Raw genomic sequence first — 26,676 nt, forward strand, 5'->3', positions numbered from 1 at the left:
AGAATTTATTTGCAAGGAAGGCTAGGAAGTGTCTTTATTTTGATGGTCATATGTCCAGTTAGGAATTCTGTGACCTGGAAAGGAGAGAACGGATATTGGATAACTGTATAGTGCTCTGTTTGAACACTCGGTAACTGTCCCACGGGAGTATTTGTCTTCCTTAGTTGATACTTCTGAGAATGTGCTTTGGTTGTTCATACAACTTGCCTTTTCCCAATTTGACACAGAACAACCACAGATTCTTTTTTTTTTTCCATGTTAGTGACATTTATTTATATTGCAACCACAGAGTCGTTAAAAGCTATTTACTGTTGTTTAGGGAAAACATCGTAGGAAATGCTAAAAAAAAAAATCATAAGATAATTATGTTCAGTGTTTCAGATTTCTATTCTTGTATAGCAAACCATTCCAGAAGTTTATGGTTTAAACCAGGGGCGGGGAACCTTTTTTCTGCCAAGGGCCATTTGAATATTTATAACATCATTCAAGAGCCATACAAAATTATCAACTTCAAAATTAGCCTGTTATATTTGGTCAAACATTTAATTAACTCACTCCTAATGCATGGCAGTGCCAGACCAAAATATTTTTGTGGGCCTTATACGGCCTGCAGACTAGACATTCCCCACCCCTGGTTTAAACGATAACAATTTATTTCATGACTAGAGGCTCAGTGCATGAAAATTCATGCAAGAGTAGGCCTTCCTTCCACGGGCTGTCGGCACCAGCTTCCCTCTTGCACCTGGGACCCAGGCTTCCTTCTTCCAGCCACCAGCAGGCACCCTGGACCCAGGCTGGCTTCCTTCGGGCCGCCCCAGGCACCTGGGACCTAAGCTGGCTTCCCTCGGGCAGCCTGCAGGCACCCGGGACTGGACTGGCTTCCCTCTGGCTCCCGCTTAGTCAGGAAGGATGTCTGGAATGATGTCCGGAATACATCTGGTCTAATTAGCGTATTACTCTTTTATTATAGGTTCTATAGGGTAGTTGGGTGAGTCTTTGCTGGTCTCACTGGGGATCTCTCATGCATTCAGACGGTGGCTAGTCAGTATTAGAAGGTCCAAAATGGCTACACCCACAGGTCTGGGGCCTTATCAGGTTTGGCAGGAAGTCCGGGCACTTCTGTTCTCGTTGCCAGTACCTGTCCTCTCTCTCCTAGTGGTCTCCAGCCCAATTTCTTTGTAGCATGGTGGCTAGCTCCCAAGAGAGTGAAAGTGTGGCAGAGGCACAACACTCTTCCACCTAATTCTTTGGTCAAAGAAAGTCATGATGCCAGCCCAGAGACAAGGCGGGGTGGAGGAAAAATAGGCTCTACCTCTTGATAGGAGGAGTGGCAACAAATGTCTGGTTGTCTTTAATCCACTGCACTCTACTAATTTCCTAATATGGTTTGTATAAGCTCCCCTGGAAGAGTTGTCCTGGCTGATTCTTAGCTTCTTGTACTTACTGTAGAGTAAGCATATCAAACTCGCGGCCCACGAGCTGCATGCGGTTCCCAACGAATATTTTTGCAGCCCAACCAATATAATGGTATGTAAGAAATGTTTTAATAAAAATTTTGTAACTTAATTTTTACAATATCCTGTTATACATAATTATTAATAACTAGGGGCCCGGTGCACGAAATTCGTGCACTGGGTGTGTGTGTGGCGGGGGGGGTGTCCCTCAGCCCAGCCTGCCCCCTCTCACATACTGGGAGCCCTCAGGCGTTGACCCCCATCACCCTCCAATCGCAGGATTGGCCCCTTGCTTGGACAGGGGACCCCCACCTCCCCCCGATCACTGGCTCTGGCCCCCGCCCAGGCCTGAGGCCTCTGGCCCAGGAATCATGCCTGGGCAGGGGACCCCCAACTCCCTCTGATCGCTTGCTCCATCCCCCGCCCAAGCCTGATGCCTCTGACCCAGGCTTCAGGCCTGGGCAAGGGGACCATCATATCCCCCCAATTCCCGGCTCAGCCCGCCGCCCAGGCCTGATGCCTCGGCCAGAGGAGTTGACCCTCATCACCCTCCGATCACTAATCTCCGGATCGGCCCCTTGACCAGGCCTGAGGCCTCTGGCAGAGGTGTCAGGCCTGGGCAGGGGACCCCCAGCTCCCCGCGGTTGCAGGCTCCGCCCCTGCCCAGGCCTGACGCCTCTGGCCTAGGTGTCCGGCCCGGGCAGCGGGAACCCACAGCTGCAGCGGCCCCACGATCGTGGGCTCCGCTTTAGGCCCAGGCAAGGGACCCCTAGCTCCCGGGACTGCCAGCTTCGACCGTGCCCAGCTCCCATCGCTGGCTCCACCCCTACTTCCTGCTATCACTGGCCAGGGCGGAAAAGGCGCCTGATTCTCCGATCATGGCTGGGGGGCAGGGCAAAGGCGGCCCCCAGCTCTTAGCTCCCCCCTGGGTTTCTGATCACTGTCAGTGGCAGGGGGCTTCTTCCTGCTTTCCCTTTTGCCTCCCTGCATTGTGCCTACATATGCAAATTAACCGCCATCTTGTTGGCAGTCAACTGCCAATCTTAGTTGGAAGTTAACTGCCAATCTTAGTTGGCAGTTAACTGCCAATCATAGTTGGCAGTTGACTGCCAATCATAGTTGGCAGTTAATTTGCATATAGCCCTGATTAGCCAATGAAAAGGGTATCGTCGTACGCCAATTACCATTTTTCTCTTTTATTAGATAGGATGAACTACAACGTTCGCTAATGACTGATTTCTATAATCATGTTGCATTCATTTCCCTTACATGGCTTATGTGCAGGCGCACCATTTCTCTCCACTAATACTAGCAGTGAATATTTTAGCAGCCGATTGCCACGTCATTAGTCTTAGACTGACTTTTTTGGCGTACGCAACAGGAAATATTTCGCTATCAGAAAACAAGAAAAATAGGTTTATTTGTGTTACGTTTATTAATTTGTGCAGTTATTCAGTGTCTGGTAAGTTAATGTTCAAGAAAAAATATTAATTTTTATTAAAATGTTCTATTTATGTTAACGATTATACATTTATTTCAGCCCTTTGTATTCTGCATGTCTCTATCGAAATAAACCTACATTTCTATGAAAATTGAAGCTTTTGTTCTTTTGTGGCCCACATAAACTTAAACCTTGTTTATTGGCCCGTGTTAGCCTTTGAGTTTGACATGCTTGCTGTAGAGGCTCCATTCTTGATTGCTTAAAGAAATTCCTTGGAGGAAGATTATTCTCTAGGCTGCTAATACTGGTGATGAGAGCATTTTCATTCTAAAGAGCTCATAAAGTAAAGCTGTGAATCAGAGATTCCCATGTCTGTGAATGGACAGAGTAACAAGCTTTTAAAACATTTTTTTTATAGTATACTGGAGACCCAGTGCACGATTTTGTGCACGGGTGGGGTCCCTTCGGGTGGTCTGCAGAGATCGGGCCCCAGCTCGTACCCCCCAGCCTTGTTGCCCCAGCTCGCGCCCCCAGCCTTGCAGCCCCGCAGCCCCACCTGCCACCCTGCCTTGGTCTAGCACCACCCCCTCACCTGCTCCACCATCCTGCCTGTGGGGTGATTGATTGGGGCCGGCCAGGCCCCCCATCTGGCTCCCTCAGTGCCTGGGAGCTGGGTGGCAGCCCCGTCCCCCACCGTGGCCGTTGGCCACCATCTGCGGGGCGATTGGTGGGGCAATAAGGCCCCCCCTTGCACCCGAATTGGCCTGGCACCACCCGTTCACCTGCTCCACCATCCTGCTGCAGTCCTGCTGTCATCGGGGGCCCATCAGGGCTGACAGCGCCTCCATTGCCGCCTGCTGCCAGCGCCGTATCACCAACGCCCACCATGTTCCATGCTGCCCCCTCGTGGTCAGCGCCAGTCATAGTGAGTGGTCAAACTTCTGGTCAAATGACTGCCTGAGAGGACAATTTGCATATTAGGCTTTGTTTATATAGAATACTAGGTGCTCAATAAGTATTTTATTTTCATGCTGACCAAATTTTTTCCTAATATATGATTATAAAAGATTTCACATATGGAAAAGCACTGAATTTTTATATGTAATAATGTTTATTATGTACATTATATACAAAGAACAATAAATAATTATGTTTATTTTATCCGTGGGATAAACTATATTTTTCTTTTATAGTTGTAAATTCTTAGCATTAATATCTTCCACTTATGATTATTGTTTTTTTGCAAAGAGTACTTGCATGAACTAGTTTGAAATTGATGTGGAAGTGAAGGTATAGAGTGGTGCAAATTTTAGTTCTTAAAAATTTTTTAGGTCATTTAAGGCCTTTTAAAAATGTTTGCTTTTGATAGAACTATAGCAAAGGACAGTAGTGATCTGAATGCCAAAGCTGGCCCTTGTTTTAAGTATGTACTCAACTAACTTAAACTCTGTGCCCTATTTGACGCTGTCAGTAACTCCCCACTTCTCTTGCTTTTTCTTCAGTCTTTTGTTTGCTATACTTCCTGAATTTGCTTCTTAATAATAGGTTTCTGGTCTTGGTTGTCTTCTCTTTTATACTTTCTCCCTAGTGGTCTCATCTCCTGTTTTTAATCATCTACTGGCTTCTATTTTCTAAATTTATATTCTGCTCAGGTTGCATCTGAGTTCCAGATTCATGTATCTTCTCCCCTGAATATCTCCAGTTAAAATGTCTCCACTCAGCATGACTGAGGCTAAGCTCATTGCCTCATGTACTCCCTATTTTGGGCAATAACACTACTTTCCATCCAGACACTTGAGAGACTTATGTTTGCATCCTTTTCCCTAACTCTATTTTTTTAGTAGGGCACTAAACCTATCTATTTTCTTCACATTTTCATTCCTACTCATTTCTTACTTGAAGTATTGCAGAGGTTTCTGCTTTCTTCTTTCCTCTTCTTTGTACTGCTCCAATCAGTGAAAGGGAAACTTTATTGAGGCCCCAGGGCCTAGGGTATTTAGGCAAAAGGCAGCCCTGCTGGCTGAGCAGGTGGGTGGTGGAGGGGCCTTATTTGACCTTCTTGGGACACAGGTTGTTGGTGTGACCACATGTCTTGTGGGAGTTGACAGCACTGGGGTGCAGATGGGCAAAACAGTTGAGGCAGATCATATTGTCACAGTTGTACTTCTAGGCGAGCTTATATGATTTGCAGTTATTTTTCTCCCATTCTGTAGGTTGTTGCCTTTTTACTTGGTTGCTTCCTACGGAGGTTTTAAGTTTGTTATAGTGTCATTTTTCTATTTTTGCTTTTGTTTCCTGGGCTTCTAATATCATATCTAAGAATCTAATAGCATGACTTTCCCCCTATGTTTTAGGAATTTTATAGTTTTAGATTCTGTGTTTAGATCTTAAATGCCTTTTGAGTTAACTTTTGCATATGGTATAAGGTAAGGGTCCAAGTTCATTCTTTTGTATGTGCTATCCAGTTTTCTCAGCACCATTTGTTGAAGAAACAGTTTTTCCCCATTGTGTGGTCTTGGAACACTTGTTAAAGATCATTTAAACATGTATGGGAGGCTTAATTTCTGGGCTCTATTTATTCCAATGGGCTATGTGTCTATCTTTATGCCGGTTTCACACTGTTTTGATTACTATAGTTTTGTTATATGTTTTGATATCAGGATTCATGCTGTAGACTTTTGGGGAAGAATACCATGGAGGTAAAGTGCGTTTTCTTGTTGCATTATAATTTAAGGATATATGATACCAACACAACATATTACTGGTTATATTAACCTTGATCACTTGGTTAAGGTGGTGTCTACCAGATTTCTTCACTGTAAAATTATCCCTTTTCCCTTTCCAAACTCTGTTCATTAGAAGCAAGTTACTAAGTCCAACCCAATGGGAAGGGAATTAAGCTCCACCTCCTGAAGGAAGAAATATCAAAGAATTTGTAGATATTTGTTAGAACCACTACAATAAATTAATTAATATGTGGGAGAAAGATATTTTGAGGCTATTTAAATATCCTGTTTTTCTTTAAAGTTTCCCCTATTAAATTTTATCATTCCTCAGAATGGATTTTGCCTGCAACAATTATTAGTGGTGTTTTAATGGTGATATTTTAATTCCCTTATTTGTTTTTACATTTATTATTTGGAATTCTTCTATGAGGAAGATTTGTCTTGTCCCCACATTTTGTTATTTATTCACCTCACATTTCGTTATTTATTCAGTCATTTATATAGTTGTATTTGGGCTCACTGAATTTTGTTTTAGTCTTTGGGTTATAACCCAAAACTATTATTTTGTTATAACCCAAAACTGTTTATTTTGTTGCTGAAATTGTTCTGGCTTTGGCCATTAGGAGCTGTTCCTTAGAAGCAACTCATTAAGTCCATCCCACACCCAATGGGAAGGGAATTAAGCTCCACTTCCTGAAGGAAGAACTATCAAAGAATTTGTAGACATTTGTTAGAACCACTACAGTAAATTAATATGTGGGGGAAAGATATTTTGAGGCTATTCAAATATCGCCTCTTATAGCCCTTTGACATACCCCCATCATTCCCCCCCCCCCCTTCTTTTAAGTACTTTTTTACTCTCTGACACTAAAAGGTGTTTCAAACTACATTGTATTTTTCCTGTCTCAGCCTTGACTCCAGGGAAGCCAGGTTTCTTTTACTGGAGAATGGTAGTTAGAAACTAAGATCCAGGCTCTAGGTATGATATGTGCTGCTGTACTGCTTTTGGTCCTTTCACTTGTTAGGACACATAATGTGGTTATACTAACCCATGTATATACATATTGCTATTTATTTCTGTATCTAGCAGATAGATACTTTTTTCCCTTAACAGTTTAGTTGTAACCAAATTAAAAACATATTGAAAGAACATTGTACTTTTTTTCATGTTTTGGATGTGTGCTCTATAAATGGTTAACTCAGAGTGCTGTGGATTTGCATTGGTATCCTGACTTCCTAATACATATTATAATTTTGCATAAGCTTTTAGATAAAACACCTATTTAGTCAGATTTATTTATAACAGTAAAATATGCAATTTCAAAAATAAAGATTTAGGTCCTAAATGGAGGGGCCATACATTATCTAGCCACTTTTTTTTAATGCTATCATTGCTGAAATAATATTTATGTAAACCCATTCTTGCAAAAGAGAGATATCTACAATTTTGAACCTCCTACTTTCAAGTTTTAATAATAATCTTAAGGAAAAAAGTGACTACCTGATCTAAATGTGAGTGTGTGTGTGTGTGTGTGTGTGTGTGTGTGTGTGTGTGAAAAACCCTCATTTCACAAAAAGCCTTATTGGCTTTTAACACTTCAGGCTTAGGCCAAAACTTTCAAATTCTTTGCTTTTGCAAGGCTTTTCTTTAATAGATTTGAATAGATCAAAATGTTTTAACTTACCACTGAAGCCTATAGAAATAATCTTTAGAAATTTTCCTTTTTTTTCTTCTTTATTTCTTTGTACCTTTTTGTACTTACAAAGCTATTGGAAGGTATAGATGACTTTATGAAATTTAAAATCCATGTCCAAGATTAGATGATCTGTGAAAATGGAGATTTGTCTTCCATTCTAGTTTGTATGTAAGAATTTTTTCGGCCTAAGAGATAATGGGACTATTTTTTTTTTACCATATGATATGTTTGAAGGGATAAACTTTTTTCTTTTTTATAAAACATATTTTTGTCCATGTAGACAGTAAAAATTGCTATCTACACTAATAAAAAAGAAACACGCAAATTGGTGTCACTCTGCTACGCCCACCAGCCAATCAGAGCGACTATGCAAATTAACCCAACAAAGATGGCGGTTAATTTGCATATGCAGGTGCAGAGCGAAGACTGAAGGCTCCGGCCAGAGTGAAGACTGAAGAGGCTTGGCTTCTCCGCTGTGGCCTGGATCCTGGGTGCTGGAGGAAAACTGGTGCCAGCAGCCAGGGGAAGGAAGAAGGAAGGCCTATTGCGTGAATCTTCGTGCAATGGGCTTCTAGTACTTAATAATAGCCCTAAATTTGAAAATAACTCCATAAATTCCTTACAGTCTTTTTACATTGCAATTACTATGACTGTGGTAATAGCAGTGAGCAGTTTTTTAAAAACTGTAATATAAAAAAATACAGCTACATTTCTTTTGTCCCCTCCCTCATTCAAAAAGGCACAAGTATTCTATAAGTGTTTGGATTAATTAATATATTTAAATTTTGTTTTAGTACTTCTATTGTAACATTATTTTGTAATGTTTTCATCACAGGTATATCTTTCTATATAATAAAAGGCTAATATGCAAATCGACCGAACAGTGGAACGACCGGTTGCTATGACACACACTGACCACGAGGGGGCAGACACTCAATGTAGGAGCTGCCCCCTGATGGTCAGTGCACACCCACAGAGGGAGTACCACTCAGCCAGAAGCCGGGCTCATGGCTGGTGAGCGCAGTGGCGGTGGTGGGAGCCTCTCCTGCTTCCATGGCAGTGCTAAGGATGTCTGACTGCCAGGGGGCCTAAGCTGTCAGTTAGACATCCCCCGAGGGCTCCTGGACTGCGAGAGGGCACAGGCTGGGCTGAGAGACCCCCCCCCCCCACCCTGAGTGTATGAATTTCATGCACTGGGCCTCTAGTAATATATAAGTAAGGACCCATAGACTATTCTGGCAACTTAAGTATCACTTTTTGTTTTTGTGGGAAGGGAACAAGGTATGGAGAGTGGGCCCATTTATGTCACCATTTACTTCACATTTTTGTAGTTTTCCCTCTTGGGAGAAATATCCTAAGGATTCTGGTTGTGTTCTTAAGGTCCTCTTAAGTTTCCTCTGAATTCTTTGCTGGGTTCTCTGTCCTCCAGAATCTGCTTTCCATGAGTGTAAAGCCTCTTTTTCTGCCTAGAATGGGCATAAGGTTTCTAGGGAAAAGGCTGTGGAGGTCAGAGCACTTCTTTGAGACTTTTTTCAAACATTTTCAGATTTCTAGCCCTTTCAGGTGGCTTCTGTATTCTGCATGTATATGGCTTTTGTAGTTCTGGGTGAGAATTCTAATCTCCTGTTAGCTTTTGCATCTCACCCAGAAGCAGAATTTCTTCCCTCCCCCAATTTTTTAAAAAATCTGGTTATTTGCCTACAGAATTTTCCAAAGTCTGAATTTTGTTGATTGCATCTATGTGGTATCATTTAATATGTTCCTGTGTCCTCTTTATTTCCTGTAAAGTGGTAGTAATATCTATTAGTAAAGGCTTGATCAGATTAATATCAGATAATTTTTGATTGGATAATTTTGTCAAGAGTACGTGAATGATGATATAAATACTTGTATTGTTAGGAGATACTATTTTACCCCTCTTTTTGCAGTATTAACTATCATTGGTGATCATTACTCAGCTCCATTAATTCCTTAGGGGTTGCAGAATGGTAATAGTCTAAGTTTTTTATTCTTTTTTCACTTATTGCCTAGACTATGTATATAAAATAATATCACTATCAACTCTTCGTTACTGTAAAAGTATAGCGTCACCTAGCATCCTTAAAAGGTGGTCAGAGAGGGTTTTTGTTTTGTTTGTTAAGGATTTTTAACAATTCATGGATATAAAGTTACTGTTGACCCTTGAACAACAAGGGTCTGAGGAGGTGGGCATGGTTAGAGCGACCCACCATGCATGGCACAGTTGAAAATCTGCCTCTAATTTAAATTGGCCCTCTGTATATGCAGATACCCAACTTCGGATTGAAAATTGATTTGTTACTGTTTATTGTAGCTATTTTTATTGATGCTCAAATTGATCCATTTTGGCCAGCAAGCCTATTCAAATTGGCTAGAGAGTGCTTTTGATAGGACTCTAAGATCTTTAACAATTTCCTTGTTTTCCCTTGGGAAAAATCATTTGGGACTCATCTATATATGGAGAGCGAGCCAGGGGCCGTCACATCTGAAACAACCAAATGGACGACTGAACAGGCTGAGTGGGGCGACGAGGCTGGTAGGGGGTTAGTGAGGGATGACCAAACGACTGAACAAGCAGGCTGCATGGGGCGACCAGGCCCGCAGGGGGGATAGTGACGGGCGACCCAACGACTGAGCAGCAGGCTGTGTGGGGCGACCAGGCTGGCAGGGTGGGCAGTTGGGGGCAACCAGGCCAGCGGGGGGTGGGAGGAGAGCTGTTGGGGCGATCAGGCCAGCAGGCAGGCAGTTAGGGGTGATCAGGCCAGCAGGGGGGCAGTTAGGGACGACCAGGCCAGCTTGCGGCTGCCGGCGCCCTAGGCTTCACTGCCTGTGCCGCCGCCTGCCTGGCTGGCAGGGACCAGAGTGTTGCGGGCAAGCTGCTCCCACCCCTGGTGGTGGAACAGGGAGGAGGGCGCTGGGTGCAAGGAGGGGACCTCAGCTGGGGTCCTCCTGGCACTGGGAAGGGGCCCGGCCTGGGCCCAGTGGGGTGCTTAGGAAGTCTGGCTGAGCAGATTCCTGTTCATACCAACTTACTCTGCCATCTTCTTCCAGCTCTCCAAGCTAGCCTCCCTGCCCCATCTGCCTGGGGGCATGGCCTATGAACAACCTCCCCAAGCACAGACTGTGAACCTGGAGACTCGAGGAAGAGTTTCTGGCGGGGCCTGGTTGGGGGCCAGTGCAGAACTACCAGGGCAGAGCTGCTTCTGTGTCTTGGTGAACATTGCAACCGACCCAAGGAGAAAACCAAGAGGGGAAAGGCCGGGAGCTGTGGATTCCCAGCACTTTAGTCGCTTGAAAACAGTGAGGCGGCTGTACATTCAGATAAGTGAGGGGGCTGAATACTACCATCGCTGGGTTCCCGTCGGTCTGAAGCCCAAGCATCCACCACAAGAAGGAAAAAATGGAGGGGCCCAGAGGAAGGGAGGACAATTGAAGGAAACGTGTCTAGACTTTCCCCAGCCATCTCCCTCTTTCCGCTGCCTACAAAAGCCCCAGGCCCGGCCACAGTTCTGTCTCCACCTTTTAGTCCCCTGTTCTCCAACCACAGAGGAAAGTAATAAAGAAGGAGTCTGTGCTGCCTCCAGAAAGTATCTATATACCTGATCGGCCGGCTGCCTCCCGCAGAGGACATCTGTCAGTAGGACATCCCCTGAGGGCTCCTGGACTGTGAGGGGGGCAGGGGGGCAGGCCAGGCTGAGAGACCACCCCCTGTGCACGAATTTCGTGCACTGGGCATCTAGTAATATATAAAGAGTCCAATGCTTAAAAACAATCTAGCTCTATAGAAACAAGTGATGTCATCTTAATCATCATTCCTAAGGTTCTGGAATTGTTACCAGACTCTTAGAGGTTGCCAGTATAAATTCTACAACAGTCAATATTATTTGAGTGGGTTGTTAGCTGAGTCTGAATCTAGCCCAGTGGTTCCAAAACCCGACTTTACATATGCATCACCTGAGATATTTTAAAAATATGAGGGCCTACACTAGATCTTAAAAGAGCTAGTAATGGCATGCCTTTACATTCTCAGCTGATTCTGTTATAGGCAGGCATTTGAAAGCTACTGGTTGACCAGTGGTGCTCTAAGCAAGTAGCAATTCAGAATGCTTAGGAAGTGATTGACCTAACTAGATACACATCTATCTACATTTATGCTAGAGAAGATTATATTAGATATAGGTGAAGTGATAAATTGGTACTACCAGGTACTTTAGGAATTAAATAGATTTGTGGTGTGATATGGGACTAGCTATCATTTATAACAAAGATTCTTTGGGAAAATGCTTTTCAAGTTCCAAATACACTGAGATAGGAACATAACCTAATTATACATCATGAGCGGAATTGTTGTAAATTTCATTAATTTCTGTTAGAAAAATTGTATTCTTCCTCCTCACCTGCATCCCAGATTAGTTTTATAAATCCTCATAAATCTTATTTGAGCATTGAAATTAGATAATTTTTTCTCAGTCTTAGCCTAAGAATTGATTCAATTGTTTTTATTCATTTTAGGAAATCTACGTTCTTCAATGTATTAACCAATAGTCAGGCTTCAGCAGAGAACTTCCCGTTTTGCACTATTGACCCCAATGAGAGCAGAGTACCTGTGCCAGATGAAAGGTTTGATTTTCTTTGCCAGTACCACAAACCAGTAAGGTAAGAAAATCTTTATGCCATTTTTTATTTGGTTGCCCTGTATAAACTGACTAAATATCTGTTAGTGATATATTTAAAATCATGTAGAAAGTTTTATTTCCCAAAATTAAAATAGCAGTATTGTTTTGGGTTGCAAAGTAAAGCAGAGCATGGACAAGGGTGAAAATGAATACATCTGGTTGTTAACAATTGCAGTTATTTTTTCTAGGGAATATGAAATAGAGGGAGTAATTAATCTTATATGATCTCATTTATGTAAAATTATACATATATGTGTAAATTCATAGGAAAATGTATGAAGATCAAAAATTCCTTGATGGTTATCTCTGGGTAATGGGATTTTAAGGTGATTTTCACTTCATTTTTTAAATTCCTCTGTATATGAAATTTTTATAACAAGTATGAATTATTTCTTTAATTATAAAAAATAAGATAATACAAGTTTCTTGTAGGAGGTTCAGACAATATAGAAATGTATAAAGAGAGGAATAAAAATCACCTATACTTTTACCTTGATATAGTAAATACATTGGAGGTATATTTTTCCATTTACTCCTGAATGTGTGCACATGTACTTAGAGAAATAGGATACTTTTTTACTTGGGGTATTATTAATCTTTTTCTAGATTTAAAAACATGAAGTAAACCAATCCTATCTAATAATAGAGAAACATGGTAATTAACTGTAACTTCGCTACCCTTCCCATTGGCTAATCAGCGAGATATGCAAATTAACTGCCAACCAAGATGGCGGCCGGCAGCCAGGCAGCTGAAGCGAACAGGAGGCTTGCTTGCTCCAGTGAAGGAGGAAGCCAAGGTTCCCCACCTGCCGCTGCTGGGCTCTGAGCTTGCACTCTAAGAAACTATGTTGCAATTATAGAAGCTAAACAAACCCCAGAAACCTGCTTTCAGCCGTCAGAGCTGGAGTTGCAACAGAGTTTCAATTATAAAACCCAAACAAACCCAGGTACCTGCTTTCAGCAGCCGAGGTCTCAGAGCTGGAGCTGAGCCTCAGAGCTGAAGCCGGTTCTCAGCTCCAGTGACAGCCATAGAAGGTAAATAAATCCCAGAATAAAAAAAAAAAAGAAAAAAAGGAGAGGTTGGGAGCTTCAGTCAACTGCCAGCCTGAAAACGGGCCTCAGCCCCTCACCCAGACTGGCCAGGCACCCCAGTGGGGACCCCCACCCTCAAGGGGGTGCGACCAGCTGCAAACAGCCATCATCCCCTCATCCAGGCTTGCCAGGCACCCAAGTGGGACCCCCACCCTGATCTGGGACACCCTTCAGGGCAAACCAGCTGGCCCCCACCCGTGCACCAGGCCTCTATCCTATATAGTAACAGGGTAATATGCAAAAACAAAACAAAAAAGAAATAATTTTTTAGTACATTAGGACTTTCTTACCTAGGTAAGTGTTATAAAGCAGAGTAGCTGTTTTTATTGTGTCTCTAAAGATTAAAACATATTATCATATTCTAATTGGCATATATATCCCTCAAATTAGTTCCTTAAGGTAACTTTGGTGTCCTTTTTAAAAATGTTTTATTTTTAAATGATTTCAAATGTATATAAAAGCTACAGAATTACACTTAGAATGCTTATATACCCTTCATGTAAATTTCTCCAAACCTTTGAGAATAAGTCACAGACTTGATGCCACATTGCACTTCAGTTCTTCAGTTTGTATTTATGAAATATAGACACTCTCCTACATAACCACAGTAAATCCATCAGAATCAGGACATTAACATTGATCGCATATTTCCATCTTAATTCACCAGTTCCATTTAGATTTCTCCAGTTGTCCCAATAACATATGCTTTATAATGTAGCCAATCTCTTAATCCTAATGGGTTGTCTCCTGATTTGGACCCTGGATAGCGCCCCAGTTACTGTTGCGCTGCCTTCTCTCCCCACTCTGTCTCTCTCTTTGTGTGGGCCCTTGCCACTGCCAGACTGTGTGATCATGTGACATTGCTGAAAATTTTCAGAAACATGAAGAGAATAATATTAACTCTTAAAATTTCCCCTGGCTTTCTCTTTAGTAATGAACATTGACTAAATACCTTTATGGATTTTGGCCTCTGTGGTCAAGCAAATAAAAAATTGACGATGATTCAAACTACTTTTTCTTACTATCCCAAACTTCTCTGCTATATTGTAAGATTTTAGTTTTTTGTTCTTTTTTAAATCTCCATCTGAGGATATGTTTTTATTGATTTTTAGAGAGAGGAACAGAGAGAGAAACATTGACCAGTTGCCTCCCATATACACCCTGACCAGGGATTTAACCTGCAACCTAGGTATATGCCCTTACTGGGAGTTGAACTTTCAACCTTTTGGTGTATGGGATGACGTTCCAACCAACTGAGCCACCTGACCAGGGCTTAGATTTTTTTGATGAAGGAATATCCTATTCAACCTGTTTCTATTGAAGAAAAACATATAAATATTTTTAGTATTCTGCATTCATTATATTATAGTGATTAAAAAGATTTTTAGGTTTATTGTTTTAGTGCAGGGGTCCTCAAACTATGGCCCGCGGGCCACATGCAAATACAAATATTGTATTTGTTCCCGTTTTGTTTTTTTACTTCAAAATAAGATATGTGCAGTGTGCATAGGAATTTGTTCATAGTTTTTTTTAAACTATAGTCCGGCCCTCCAATGGTCTGAGGGACAGTGAACTGGCCCCCTGTTTAAAAAGTTTGAGGACCCCTGTTTTAGTGTCAAGAAAGTTTCATAAGAACATTATTTTGCTCAAATAGTCATGAAATTATCTATATAGTCATCAAATATCCTTGAATTAGTACTCAAGTTTTTTGTTTTTTTTAATAGTTTTACTAGAGGCCTGTTGCACGAATTTGTGCACCAGTGTGGTCCCTCAGCCTGGCCTGTGGGATCAGTCCGAAACTGGCTCTCTGACATCCCCAAGGGGTCCCAGATTGTGAGAGGGTGCAGGCCAGGCTGAGGGACCCCCACTGGTACACAATCGGGACTGGGGAGGGACATGGGAAGTTGGCCAGCCAGCCAGGGACCGCGGGAGGGCTCCAGGGCATGGCTGGCCTGTGTCTCTCAGTCCCTATCGGCCTGACCCCAGCAGCAAGCTAACCTACCAGTCGGAACATCTGCCCCCTGGTGGTCAGTGCATGTCATAGCAAGAGGTTCAATGGCCTTACCATATCATTAGCATATTACACTTTGGTTGAATGGATGACCGGACAGGTAGCATATTAGGCTTTTATTATATAGGATTGATTTCAGAGAGTAAAGGAAAGGGAGAGAGAGATAGAAATATCAATGATGAGAGAGAATCATTGATTGGCTGCCTCTTACACATCCCCTACTGGGGATTGAGCCCAAAACCCAGGCATGTACCCTTGACCAGAATCAAATCTGGGACCCTTCAATCCGCACTCTATCCACTGAGCCAAACCAGCTAGGGCCAGTTTTTTTTGTTTTTTTTTTAGATGTTGTGTTACTAGTTTAAACCTTAAATCTAGAATCAGAATTAAGAAACTAATTTTCATTACAATATAGAATCTTAGAACTATAGATTGTCCTGTTCAGTTTCCTTATAAAAGGAAGCCCAGAAAGGTGAAATGATTTGCTCAAGGCTACACATAGTTAATGTCAACCAGGAATAGAACCCAAGGCTTCTCATGTCAAATTCAGTGCCTTTTCACTCATATCTATGCTACTGAACTTTATATTTATCATACGGGTGGTTTTAATTTTTAGAAATATCACTTAGGATGAGTTTGGTTGTACTTAACATATTGACTTCAACATATCCTATATAATAAAAGGTTAATATGCAAATAGACTGAATGGTGGAACAACTGAACAACCAAACAACCGGTTGCTATGAGGTGCACTGACCACTAAGGGGTGCTCACGGAGCATGACAGGCGGTGGCTGCGGTGGGATAGTGGAGCAGGTGAGCGGGGGCGCTGGTCACTGTCATCCAGGTGAGCCTCTGGTGGTTACTGAAAATTCTTTGCTCCTGCGCACTGTGATCCTGCCCGGTGCTCAGAACCTCCGCTTGTATCCACTGCCGACACTGACCCCACTCGCACCCACAGCAAGTGCTGCCGCTTGCACCCGCTGCTGGTGCCCAGTGCCAGTCCCGATTGCTCGGCGCTGTCAGCAGGTGCAAGTGGCAGCTGCCAGCCCCGATCACTCCTGAGGACTTCTCCACCTCCCCCTTCTCCTAAGGGGTGATCGGGGCAGCAGCCTCTGCTCACACCTGCTGACGGCGCCAGCCCCAATTGCTCCACACTGTCAGTGGGTGCAAGCGGGGCTGGTGCTGTCAGCACGTGGGAGTGGTGGCGGTGGGAGTGGGGCTGCTGGCAGACAGGGGACTGGGGGCTGGGCGGGGGCATGGAGGGTGGGCTGAGACCTGGCCCTGTGCCCACTGCAGCCTCACAGCCTACAGTTCATTTCAAGGTGCACGAATTTATGCACTGGGCCCCTAGTTGTTTTATAATAGGTAGCATGATGTTTAGTGTTGGTTTCAGTAACTCAATTGTGTAGAATTGGTGTCTTTTCTCTTTCCATTTTACTTTCTTTATCAGCTTGATCATAAGATTGCTTTCTCCTTGTGGTCACAGGCTGTCTCTCAAATCTTGGACTTGGATACTTTCTCATCCATGTTCATTCAGAGTGGAGGATGAGGGGTTTGCTTCTAGAAGCTCTCTCAGAAGACTCATGAGCCAGAACACTGCTAAGCTCCATTGGCAAACCTCCTTAAGTCTTTCTAGGCAAATGGGGCAAGGTGAAGGTCTTAGAATCATTAATCATGCCTAGGGGAGGAGATTCAACTGCCTGGTATAGGCTTAAAGTATATGCCACCCTTTTAGAGGTAGGGGTAGAGCCAGCTTCTCCAAAGCTCTGGGATACCTTGGGGAGGTTTGGCTAGCCAAATGAAAATCAATATAGTTACCTAGAGAAGGAGCAAAGGATTCTGGGGAGGCAACTACAATATCCAACAAAAAAAACTAACCACATTTTGTGTGTATTTCTTGTGGATTTGCTGATAACAATTGCCAAGTAATTACTATCTGTATAAAAATTTTTTATGGAACAATTACTTTTAAAGGATTCATTTTCCATGCAGATAATAGGGAAGTATTTTGTGGAACTTTCATGTTGTATTTTATCATATGGTGAAACTGACATTCTAAAAAATGAATACTCTTTAAAAATTGACAGAGAATACATAATACATACAACTCTAGCATACACCTTTGTCATGTGATGTTGAAAACTTTATTTACTCATATACCTTAATTTCCATTTCTACGTGGCAGACTGGTTTACCTAACTTGGTTTCTGATTTGTGTTAACTGTGACTTTATTTTGAGCAAAGCAAAGGTTGTTTTGTATATCTGTTTAATTCAGTTGCTGTTGTTAACAACTGGATTATTACTATGGTAACTGGATCACATCATTACATGCAGTTTGGGCTATATAATCTATATGGTGATTAAATGTGAACCCAGATATCCTGTGTTTGAATCCCCACAACTGGTTTCTTAATTGCTCTAAGGCTTAATTTCCTCATCTGTAAAGTAGGCTTAATAAATAACACCTACCTGATAGAATTGTTTTGAACATTGAAATGTTAATGCATGTAAAGCATTTAGTCCAATGCCTGACACAAGGTATGGTGGCTTATTCTATGATGATTACCTTGCATTGAATCAGTATACTCTTTAAACGTTCTCTACTGCGTGTGTGTGTGTGCATGTGCAGGTGTATATGCCAATTAGAATATGATAATATGTTTTAATCTTTAGAGACACAATAAAAACAGCTACTCTGCTTTATAACACTTACCTAGGTAAGAAAGTCCTAATGTACTAAAAAATTATTTCTTTTTTGTTTTGTTTTTGTTATTTATTTATTAAATCATTATTAAGAATCTTCTAAACATTATTTTAGAAAGGAAAGAATTAGGCCCTGGCCAGGTGGCTTAATAGGGTAGAGTGTCATCCCAATACGCAAAGCTTGTGGGTTCACTCCCCAGTTAGAGCATATACAAGAAGCAACCAATGAATGTATAAGTAGTGGAACAGCAAATTGATGTTTCTATCTCTCTTTCTCTTCCTTACTGTCTCTCTCAAATCAATAAGCAAGAAATTAAAAAAGAAAAGAAAGACTTAATTCATGTAAAATGTTTGGGAAATCCATTTGGTTAATTAATAGGTTTCTTTTTAAAAAAAAAGTAATTTTGTTGAATTTTTTTTCTTTTTTTTAGCGGGAGAGAGATAGAGAAACATTGATGTGAGAGCAGAACATCAATTGGCTGCCGCCTGTACACCCCCTGCTGGGGATGGAGCCTGCAACCAGGCATGTACCCTGAACAGGGATTGAACCAGCAACCTTTTGGTGCATGGGATGATGCCTGACCAACTGAGCCACACCTGCCAGGGTAATCATAAATAGGTTCTTAGTACTGTTTTACAATAAAACCATCTTTCTTTTTTTTTCTCAGTAAAATTCCTGCCTTTCTAAATGTAGTGGATATTGCTGGTCTTGTAAAAGGAGCTCACCAAGGACAAGGCCTGGGAAATGCCTTTTTATCTCATATTAGTGCCTGTGATGGAATCTTTCATCTAACACGTAAGTACAATTGCTTATATACTTGGCTGATTTCATTATGATCAATGTTTTCTTTCCGTTATTGCTCAAATAAAATTAGAAATGCCTGTTTAATAGAAGATTTGCTTTACTTCACAAGATATAACTGTGGATTCATCTGTTAATTGTGACTCTAATGTTATTTAGTATAATCTCCATATGAGAGTGCTTATTCCTTAGCAAGTGTATGATGTGTAGATATTATCTTCTAATTTAATATTGTCCCCTGTTTTGGATTAGATTCATTGAGAAGTTTTTATGTGAAAGTAATTTTGTTAATTGTAGAGGCATTTTGAAATTTTCTTGTCGAACTTTTATGCATTCTTGCTTTTCCATGTGCCGAGAAGGCGGAATTGATAGAGGAGTGGATTCCATTATTTCAGAGGGGAGAAGGGCGCCCAGGTTATTAAATGAGGAGATTAAGGAGAGAGGGATATCAAGCAGAGAGAAAACAGGTAGAACTATGTGTTGGTTTGTGTTCTTTTGATCACTAAAGTGGGCTAAATGCATGTTATGTAAATCTGTGATAGAATAGAAAGGTTTAGGTTAAGGCTCAAGTTAAGGCTGCACGTTAGTTAGGGAATAGTGTTATAATGAGAAAATTAATGCAAACAAAGGAAACAGATTAGAGGCAGGGGCCAGCTGTGGTCTGGTTTAGTGTTTTTGTTTGTTACTGGTCCTTGACTATATACCTATAGCAATTGAAATGAACATCTAGAAATAGATATGTCAGTTTGACTAATTTTTTTGTCATTTGGATTTAATAAAATTATACTCTTTTTTTGTATGTCTTTTGAAAAAAATTCACTTGCCTAGTAATTCATTTTTATTGTATTTTACAAAAGCCTGCCACTAGTGTTTGAAAAGCACTGATCTAGGTAGCTTCACCTTGGATGAAGGAATGGAGACATCTTCTGGAAGGGTTGTGATACAGGCAAAGAATAGGGTTATGGGTGAGGTGGAGATGGTGGAAAGTTTGTTATGTAGAGTAATGTACATTGGTGAGAGCCTCTGATTTTCTGATGGATTGTTTTTGGTTTTTTTTTCATTGGTTCTGGTGACCCATATGAGAGTTTCAAAGAGAGGGTGGAATCAAATGTGACTCCTGGGTTTCTGGGCTGGGCCAGTGGAATGCTTTTTGATGTTATTCACTGAGATATTAAATATAGAAGAGGCAGCAAGTCTTGGGAGAGAGTTGATAAGTTCAGTTTGGACAGTTTTTTTGAATTTGTATACCTAGGACATCCATATGGGAGATGTCTATAAGGAAGTAGGATTGATAGGGCAGGTGTGACAGGAATTTGGGGGCAAGAGAACTGAAGGTTTGTCTGTGAGCATGATTAAACTGACAGAGTAGAGCTTAACACAGGGTAGGAGTGAAAATAGGGGAGGACTGAAAGGTGGAAGGCTCATTGCTCTGATTTCCTGATGAGCTTCAAGAACAGATATGCTGGGTATAAAGGGGGTATGTGGTTAGAGAGGGATATTTGACTTAAATTTTCAAGAGCTGGAGCAATTTAGAATGATGGTAAGATCCTGATAATGGCCTGAAACCATTAATAAATGTAATCAAATCTTTGGTTTAATGTCTTTTGTATAATATTTATCTGACTTGTTTTCCTAACTCTCAAGGGGAAAATGAATTTGGTTAGGATTATACATACTTTATTGTATTTCAGTCAGGCTAAAGGTATTATTAAGAAAGGAAAAAAATATTGCCAAGAAAGGAACAAAATAGATCCAGAGACAGAGAAGCATGGAACAGACTGGTGAATCTCAGAGGGAAGGCGTGGGTGGAGAGAGATTAACCAAAGAAGTTATATGCATACTAGAGGTCCAGTGCGTGACTTTGTGCATGGGTGGGTTCCCTCAGCCTGGCCAGTGATCCTGGTGATCAGGGCTGTGGGAGACTGGCCGGCCTGGGGGGGTGGGGGAGGGAGCCACGAGAGGTTGGCTGGCCGGGAAGAGGGGCCGCAGGAGGTTGACCAGCTGGGAGGAGGGACCATGGGAGGTTCACCGGCTGGGGCGAGGGACCTTGGTAGCTTGGCCAGCTGGGGGGAGGAGGGGCCACGGGAGGTTGGCCGGCGAGGGGGTGGGACCACGGAAAGTTGGCTGGCCGTGGAAGGTTGGCTGTGGGAGTGCACTGACCACCGGGGGACAGCTCCTGTGTTGAGTGTTTGCCCCCTGGTGGTCAGTGCGCATCATAGTGACTGGTCAACCGCTTGTTAGCTTGCTTAGGCTTTTGTATGTATAAGATATGCATAACCTATGGACACAGACATAGGGTGAAGGCCTGGGTGGGAATGGGTGCAGGGTAGAGAGGGTCAATGGGAGATAAAAAGGGAACATCTGTAATACTTTGAGCAATAAAGATACATTAAAAAAGAAAATAAGAATCTGTGATTGCAATATAAATAAATAAATATCATCAGTATGGGAAAAAAGAGTCTGTGATTGGTCTGTGGCATATAAAAGACAAGTTGTAGGCACAACCAAAGCACATTCCCAGAAATATCAACTAAACAAGACAAGTACTCCCCTGGGAAAGTTCCTGAGTGTTCAGACAGACTATACAGTTGTCCAATATCCATTCTCTCCTTCATTCCTTGTAACATAATTCCTAACTGAACATATGGCCATCACAATATTAATATCTTAAATTTTTATTTTTTTTAGTAATTTTAGATAGATCATACATTGGAATAGATAAAACATTTGCATGGTTACAAAAGAAAATTGATATACTATTGGAGTGTACATTGTGAAATCTTGTTCCTACCCACATTTTGATTCCTCTGTTTTGCTTTTATAAGTGATGGCACTTACTAATTTCTTTTTTTTTAAATTCTTTATTGTTCAGATTATTACATTTGTTCCTCTTTTTCCCCCCCATAATTCCCCTCCTCCCAGTTCCCGCCCCACCCTCCGCCCTCACTCCCCACCCACTGTCCTCATCCATAGGTGCACGATTTTTGTCCAGTCTCTTCCCGCATCTCCCACACCCCTTTCCCCCCCAAGAATAGTCAGTCCATTCCCTTTCTATGTCCCTGCTTCTATTATGATCACCAGATTATTTATTCACTTGATTCTTAGATTCACTTGTTGATAGATGCATGTTTGTTGTTCATAATTTGTATCTTTACCTTTTTCTTCTTCTTCCTCTTCTTAAAGGATACCTTTCAGCATTTCATATAATACTGGTTTGGTGGTGATGAACTCCTTTAGCTTTTCCTTATCTGTGAAGCTCTTTATCTGACCTTCAGTTCTGAATGATAGCTTTGCTGGATAAAGTAATCTTGGTTGTAGGTTCTTGGTATTCATCACTTTGAATATTTCTTGCCACTCCCTTCTGGCCTGCAAAGTTTCTGTTGAGAAATCAGCTGACAGTCGTATGGGTATTCCCTTGTAGGTAACTGAGTTTCTTTCTCTTGCTGCTTTTAAGATTCTCTCTTTGTCTTTTGCTCTTGGCATTTTAATTATGATGTGTCTTGGTGTGGTCCTCTTTGGATTCCTTTTGTTTGGGGTTCTCTGTGCTTCCTGGACCTGTAAGTTTATTTCTTTCACCAGGTAGGGGAAGTTTTCTGTCATCATTTCTTCAAATAGGTTTTCAATATCTTGCTCTCTCTCATCTTCTGGCCCCCCTATAATTCTGATGTTGGTACGCTTGAAGCTGTCCCAGAGGCTCCTTACACTATCTTCGTATTTTCGGATTCTTTTTTCATTTTGCTTTTCTGGTTGGGTGTTTTTTGCTTCTTCGCATTTCAAATCTTTGCCTTGATTCTTGCACTCCTCTGGTCTGCTGTTGGGAGTCTGTATAGTAGTCATTATTTCAGTCCGTGTATGCTTAATTTCTAGTTGGTTCTTTATCATAACATCGAGGGTCTCATTAGATTTCTTGAGGATCTCACTACATTTATCGGCGGCTTCTAGACAGTTCTTAAGAGACCTTAAAAGTGTGGTTCTGAACTCAATATCCTCCACTGACACTTTTGTCCTGTTTCTTTGTCTCCACATTTTTTATGCTTTCTTGGTGCACCCCTTAGTGGTCTTTGTGCGCAGTCTTGTTGTAGTTAAGCCTTGATTGTTGTCGGCAATGCCGGGGGCGATTTGACCTCCTGGCTAACTGGCTATGAGAGTCCGCTGTGTCTGCAGTGGGAGAGCTTCTGTGCTGGATCTCTAGGGCGGTGCTAATCTAGCATTTGCCTGAGGCTATCCGGCAAATGGCTCTGCGCAGGGCTTGGGTGGGGCGGGTCCCCGGGGATCTACAGGGCGGGCCGGAGCGAGCAGTTATGTCTGCTCTCAGTTCTGTCCCTAGGGGCTCTGCCTCACAGAGTCCCAGCAACCGCTGCAAACCTCGGAGAGAAAGCTGCCTTCGAGTTCCGACCGAAGCCAGACAGTCCTGCTTCTCCCGTTTGAGTCTGGGTCCCTAGAGACTCGCCGGGATCTGGAGCTCAGAGTCTGAAACTCCCTCCCGATTGAAAACAACAACCGCGCCCTCCACTTCCAGCCCGCTCCACGTGCACTCCGCACCTTAGTATTTCACTTCAGCACTGCGCCTCCTCTGAGTCTGAGTATGATATTCTCTTTCCTCCTAGTTGTAGAATTTCCACTCAGCCAGCCTTCCTGTGGTTCTGGATGATGTCCGTTCCATCTTTTAGTTGTTTTTTGAAGTGGTTGTTCGAGGCAGCAATCTCCGGCGTTAACCTATGCCGCCATCTTGGTTTCTCTCAAGACCAAATCACTTATTAGTTTCTTACGTTATTTTTCAGAGCAACGGTTGGGAAACTTTTTCTTTAGTGGGTCAGATAGTAAATATTTTGCTTTGTTACATGTTCTTCCGTGTGTGTGTATGTGTGGTGTGGTGTGTGTGTGTGTGTGTGTGTGTGTGTGTGTGTGTGTGTGTTTGAAATCCTTTAAAAATGTAAGCATCATTCTTACTTCTGGGATCATATAGAAATAGGACATAAGACTTAATTTATTGACCCCTGATCTAAAGTTTCTTCATGTAGTACAGGCACATGGGAATGTATTATGTGTCATCCTTGTTGAAAATATTTTCATCAGTCTTTTCCTTAGATATCTATCTTATGTACTTCTATTTTTAGAAAGTTCTTATCCTCCACATGATCAGGTAAATATTCACAACTATTTAAATTTATTTTTCTTTATTTTTCTATTGAGATATAAATAGTAAAGTGCATAAAACTCACAAATCTGAAGTATACATACAGCTGGATGCATTTGTACACATGTGTACTTTTGTGTAATCACCATGTAGATCAAGATACAGAACATTCCTGTCACTCTTCTCAATTAGCCCCTACTCAGGGTAATCACTATTCTGGTTTATATTATCATTGCTTATTTTTGCTTATTTTTGAACTTCATATAAATGTAATCATACATTCTATATTCTTTTGTGCTCTCCTCCTTTCAACATAATGATGATGAGAGTCATCCCTATTGTGTATACTGGTATTGATAATTTGTATTTTGTGAAATTAGAAATTTGGATTTTATTCATTTTATGGTTGATATGCAGGATTATGCTGTTTAGTTAACAGAGTTGATGTTCTAGCAACTATATATCAACACACTGTGAATGGATTTGAGTGGGAAGAAGTGTGGGGCAAAAAGAACAGCCAGGAGGTTCTTGTAGCATTTCATGGAGGAAATAATGAGGGCTGGATTTTGTAGAAATGTCCATGGCAGTCAAAGGTAAAAACAAATTTGAGAGTCATTGTAAAGAAGGGATAGGCTTTTCTTATATCTCTTATATCATGATAGGCCTTTCTTACATCTCTTATAAACATCTCTTATTCTCTTCAAATAAGACTGCCAAAGATTTAATACAGAATAGGGAAATAACCATATTATGGAAAAAAAAAATCCCTTTTAAATTTATACATGCATGCCCTGGCCGGCTTGGCTCAGTGGATAGAGCATCAGCCTGCGGACTGAAGGTTCCCAGGTTCGATTCCGGCCAGGGGCACGTGCCTGGGTTGCGGGCTCGTTCCCCAGTAGGGGGTGTGCAGGAGGCAGCCAATCGATGGTTCTCTCTCATCACTGATGTTTCTCTCTCTCCTTCTCCCTTCCTCTCTGAAATCAATAAAGAAATATATTTAAAAAAAAAAATTTATACATGCAGTAACTTCTGGTAATAGATCTTTTATTTAGAAAATGATTAATTTTTTTCTTTGAGTTTAATGGGCCAATGTGACTTGTTTTTACTGATTTTTTAGAAGCAATATAATTTCCTATTGTTAGATTTTTAAAGCTTTGAACATGATGGGGTTATTGATTTCACTGAATCCTTTTGAAGCTGGCATTAGAAGTTTTGAGGTGGTATTTTAACAGGAAGTGAAGGCATTTGTGTGCTATCTGAAGGACAGCACCTTTGTCAGTTTTACTGTATCTACTGTCACGCTATCTATCTATACTAAGAAAAGTCTAGGTGGTTTTCGCACCCTCACGCACTATGTTGTCACAAGGTGACCCACAAGATTGCCGCCACAAGTTGGCCGCCACGAGATGGCTACGCGCACAGTGGAGGCACGGCCCATAGGCCACTCTGCGTGGTGAGGCCTGGGGGTTCTGCGGCTCTGCATGGCGTGGAGGAGCCCGGTCCCGGCATCTCCGTCACCTCCTGAGGAGGAGGCAGGTCCTGGTGGAGGGGGCGGGTCGCGGAAGGGGAGTGCAGTTGGGGGCCATCAGGCCAGCAGGGGAGCAGTTAGGTGTCAATCAGGCCAGCAGGGGAGCAGTTAGGGGGCGATCAGGCTGGCAGGGGAGCAGTTAGGGGGCGATCAGGCTGGCAGGCAGAAGTGGTTAGGGGCAATCAGGCAGGCAGGCAGGCGAGTGGTTAGGAGCCAGCAATCCCAGATTGTGAGAGGGCCTAAACCGGCAGTCAGACATCTCCCAAGGGGTCCCAGATTGGAGAGGGTGCAGGCTGGGCTGAGGGACAACACCCCCCCCCCCACCGCCCCCGTGCACGAATTTTGTGCACTGGGCCTCTAGTATATATATAAAGGCCTGCGGGACTGAACAACCCGTCAGTTGGTCGCTATGACGCACACTGACCACCCAGGGGGCAGACACTCAATGTAGGAGTTGCCCCCTGGTGGTCAGTGCACTCCCCCAGCAGGAGTACTGCTCAGTTGACCGACGGGAGCCAGACACAGGGCTCATGGCTGGCTGCTGCAGCCCAGAGATTACAGCAGAGCAGCAGTGAGCCTACCGAGCGGCAGCGGTGGCAGACGCAGCAGGGCCGAGATGAGCAGGAGCGGCAGGCAGGAGTGGCAGACAGCATTGGACTCCTGGTTTCGGCCCGATCCCCGCAGGATACACCAAGGGACCCCATCAGTGCACATGCACCTGGCCTCTAGTTTATAGATAAAAGTAGTTCAAGTTTCTCCACATGCACTTAGAGATATGACCATGTAGACTAGAAATAAGAGTTCTGCTTTCTGAGCTATGGGTCAATTTTGTTACCAATTTAGAAACATATAGGAGGTTCAGATTTACAGAACTGTTCATTATAAAGTATACTAGAGGCCCAGTGCATGAAATTCGTGCAAGGGTAGGGTCCGTAGGCCTGGCCAGCAATCAGGGCTGATCTGTGGGGCAACTGGTTAGGTGATCAGGGGGCCCCCACTGGCACCCACCTTGGCTGGCCTGGGACCTACGGGCTGGGGGCAGTTCCTGTATTAAGCATCTGCCCCCTCGTGGTCAGTTTGTGTCATAGGGACCAGTCATTCCACCAGTCGTTACGTTGTTCAGTCAATTTGCATATTAGGCTTTTATTATATAGGATAATTACACTTATGTATAGTTGTAAAAAACAGAATTTCAAATGCAACTTGATTATTTTCAGCTAAGTTGGTGTGTATGCACATGTGTGTAATGTATGTGGGATGTTGGTGGTAATGGTGGGAGTATGGGATATACTGCCCTGTTTTTTCCTGAGTTCTATTCTAGTTAGCTTTTTAAAGTTAAATTTTCTGCCTGTGGATTTATTTTGAACTGTTTGTGTGAACTTCAGTTG

The 26,676-nt window shown here is 42.4% G+C and overlaps 1 protein-coding gene across 3 annotated transcripts in view; it reads left to right on the forward strand.

Annotated features, from left to right (window-relative positions):
* Nucleotides 1-26,676, forward strand: part of OLA1 (Obg like ATPase 1) — a 170,122-nt gene that overhangs the window by 11,287 nt on the left and 132,159 nt on the right. For all 3 annotated transcript variants that reach the window (XM_059704041.1, XM_059704042.1, XM_059704043.1), the window contains exons 3-4: nucleotides 11,849-11,992; nucleotides 18,490-18,617. In XM_059704041.1, the coding sequence (XP_059560024.1) occupies nucleotides 11,849-11,992; nucleotides 18,490-18,617 (272 nt within the window). The remainder of the gene's footprint in view (nucleotides 1-11,848; nucleotides 11,993-18,489; nucleotides 18,618-26,676) is intronic.

This window comes from Myotis daubentonii, chromosome 7 (assembly GCF_963259705.1).
Source record: "Myotis daubentonii chromosome 7, mMyoDau2.1, whole genome shotgun sequence".
Classification (NCBI taxonomy): Eukaryota; Metazoa; Chordata; class Mammalia; order Chiroptera; family Vespertilionidae; genus Myotis; species Myotis daubentonii.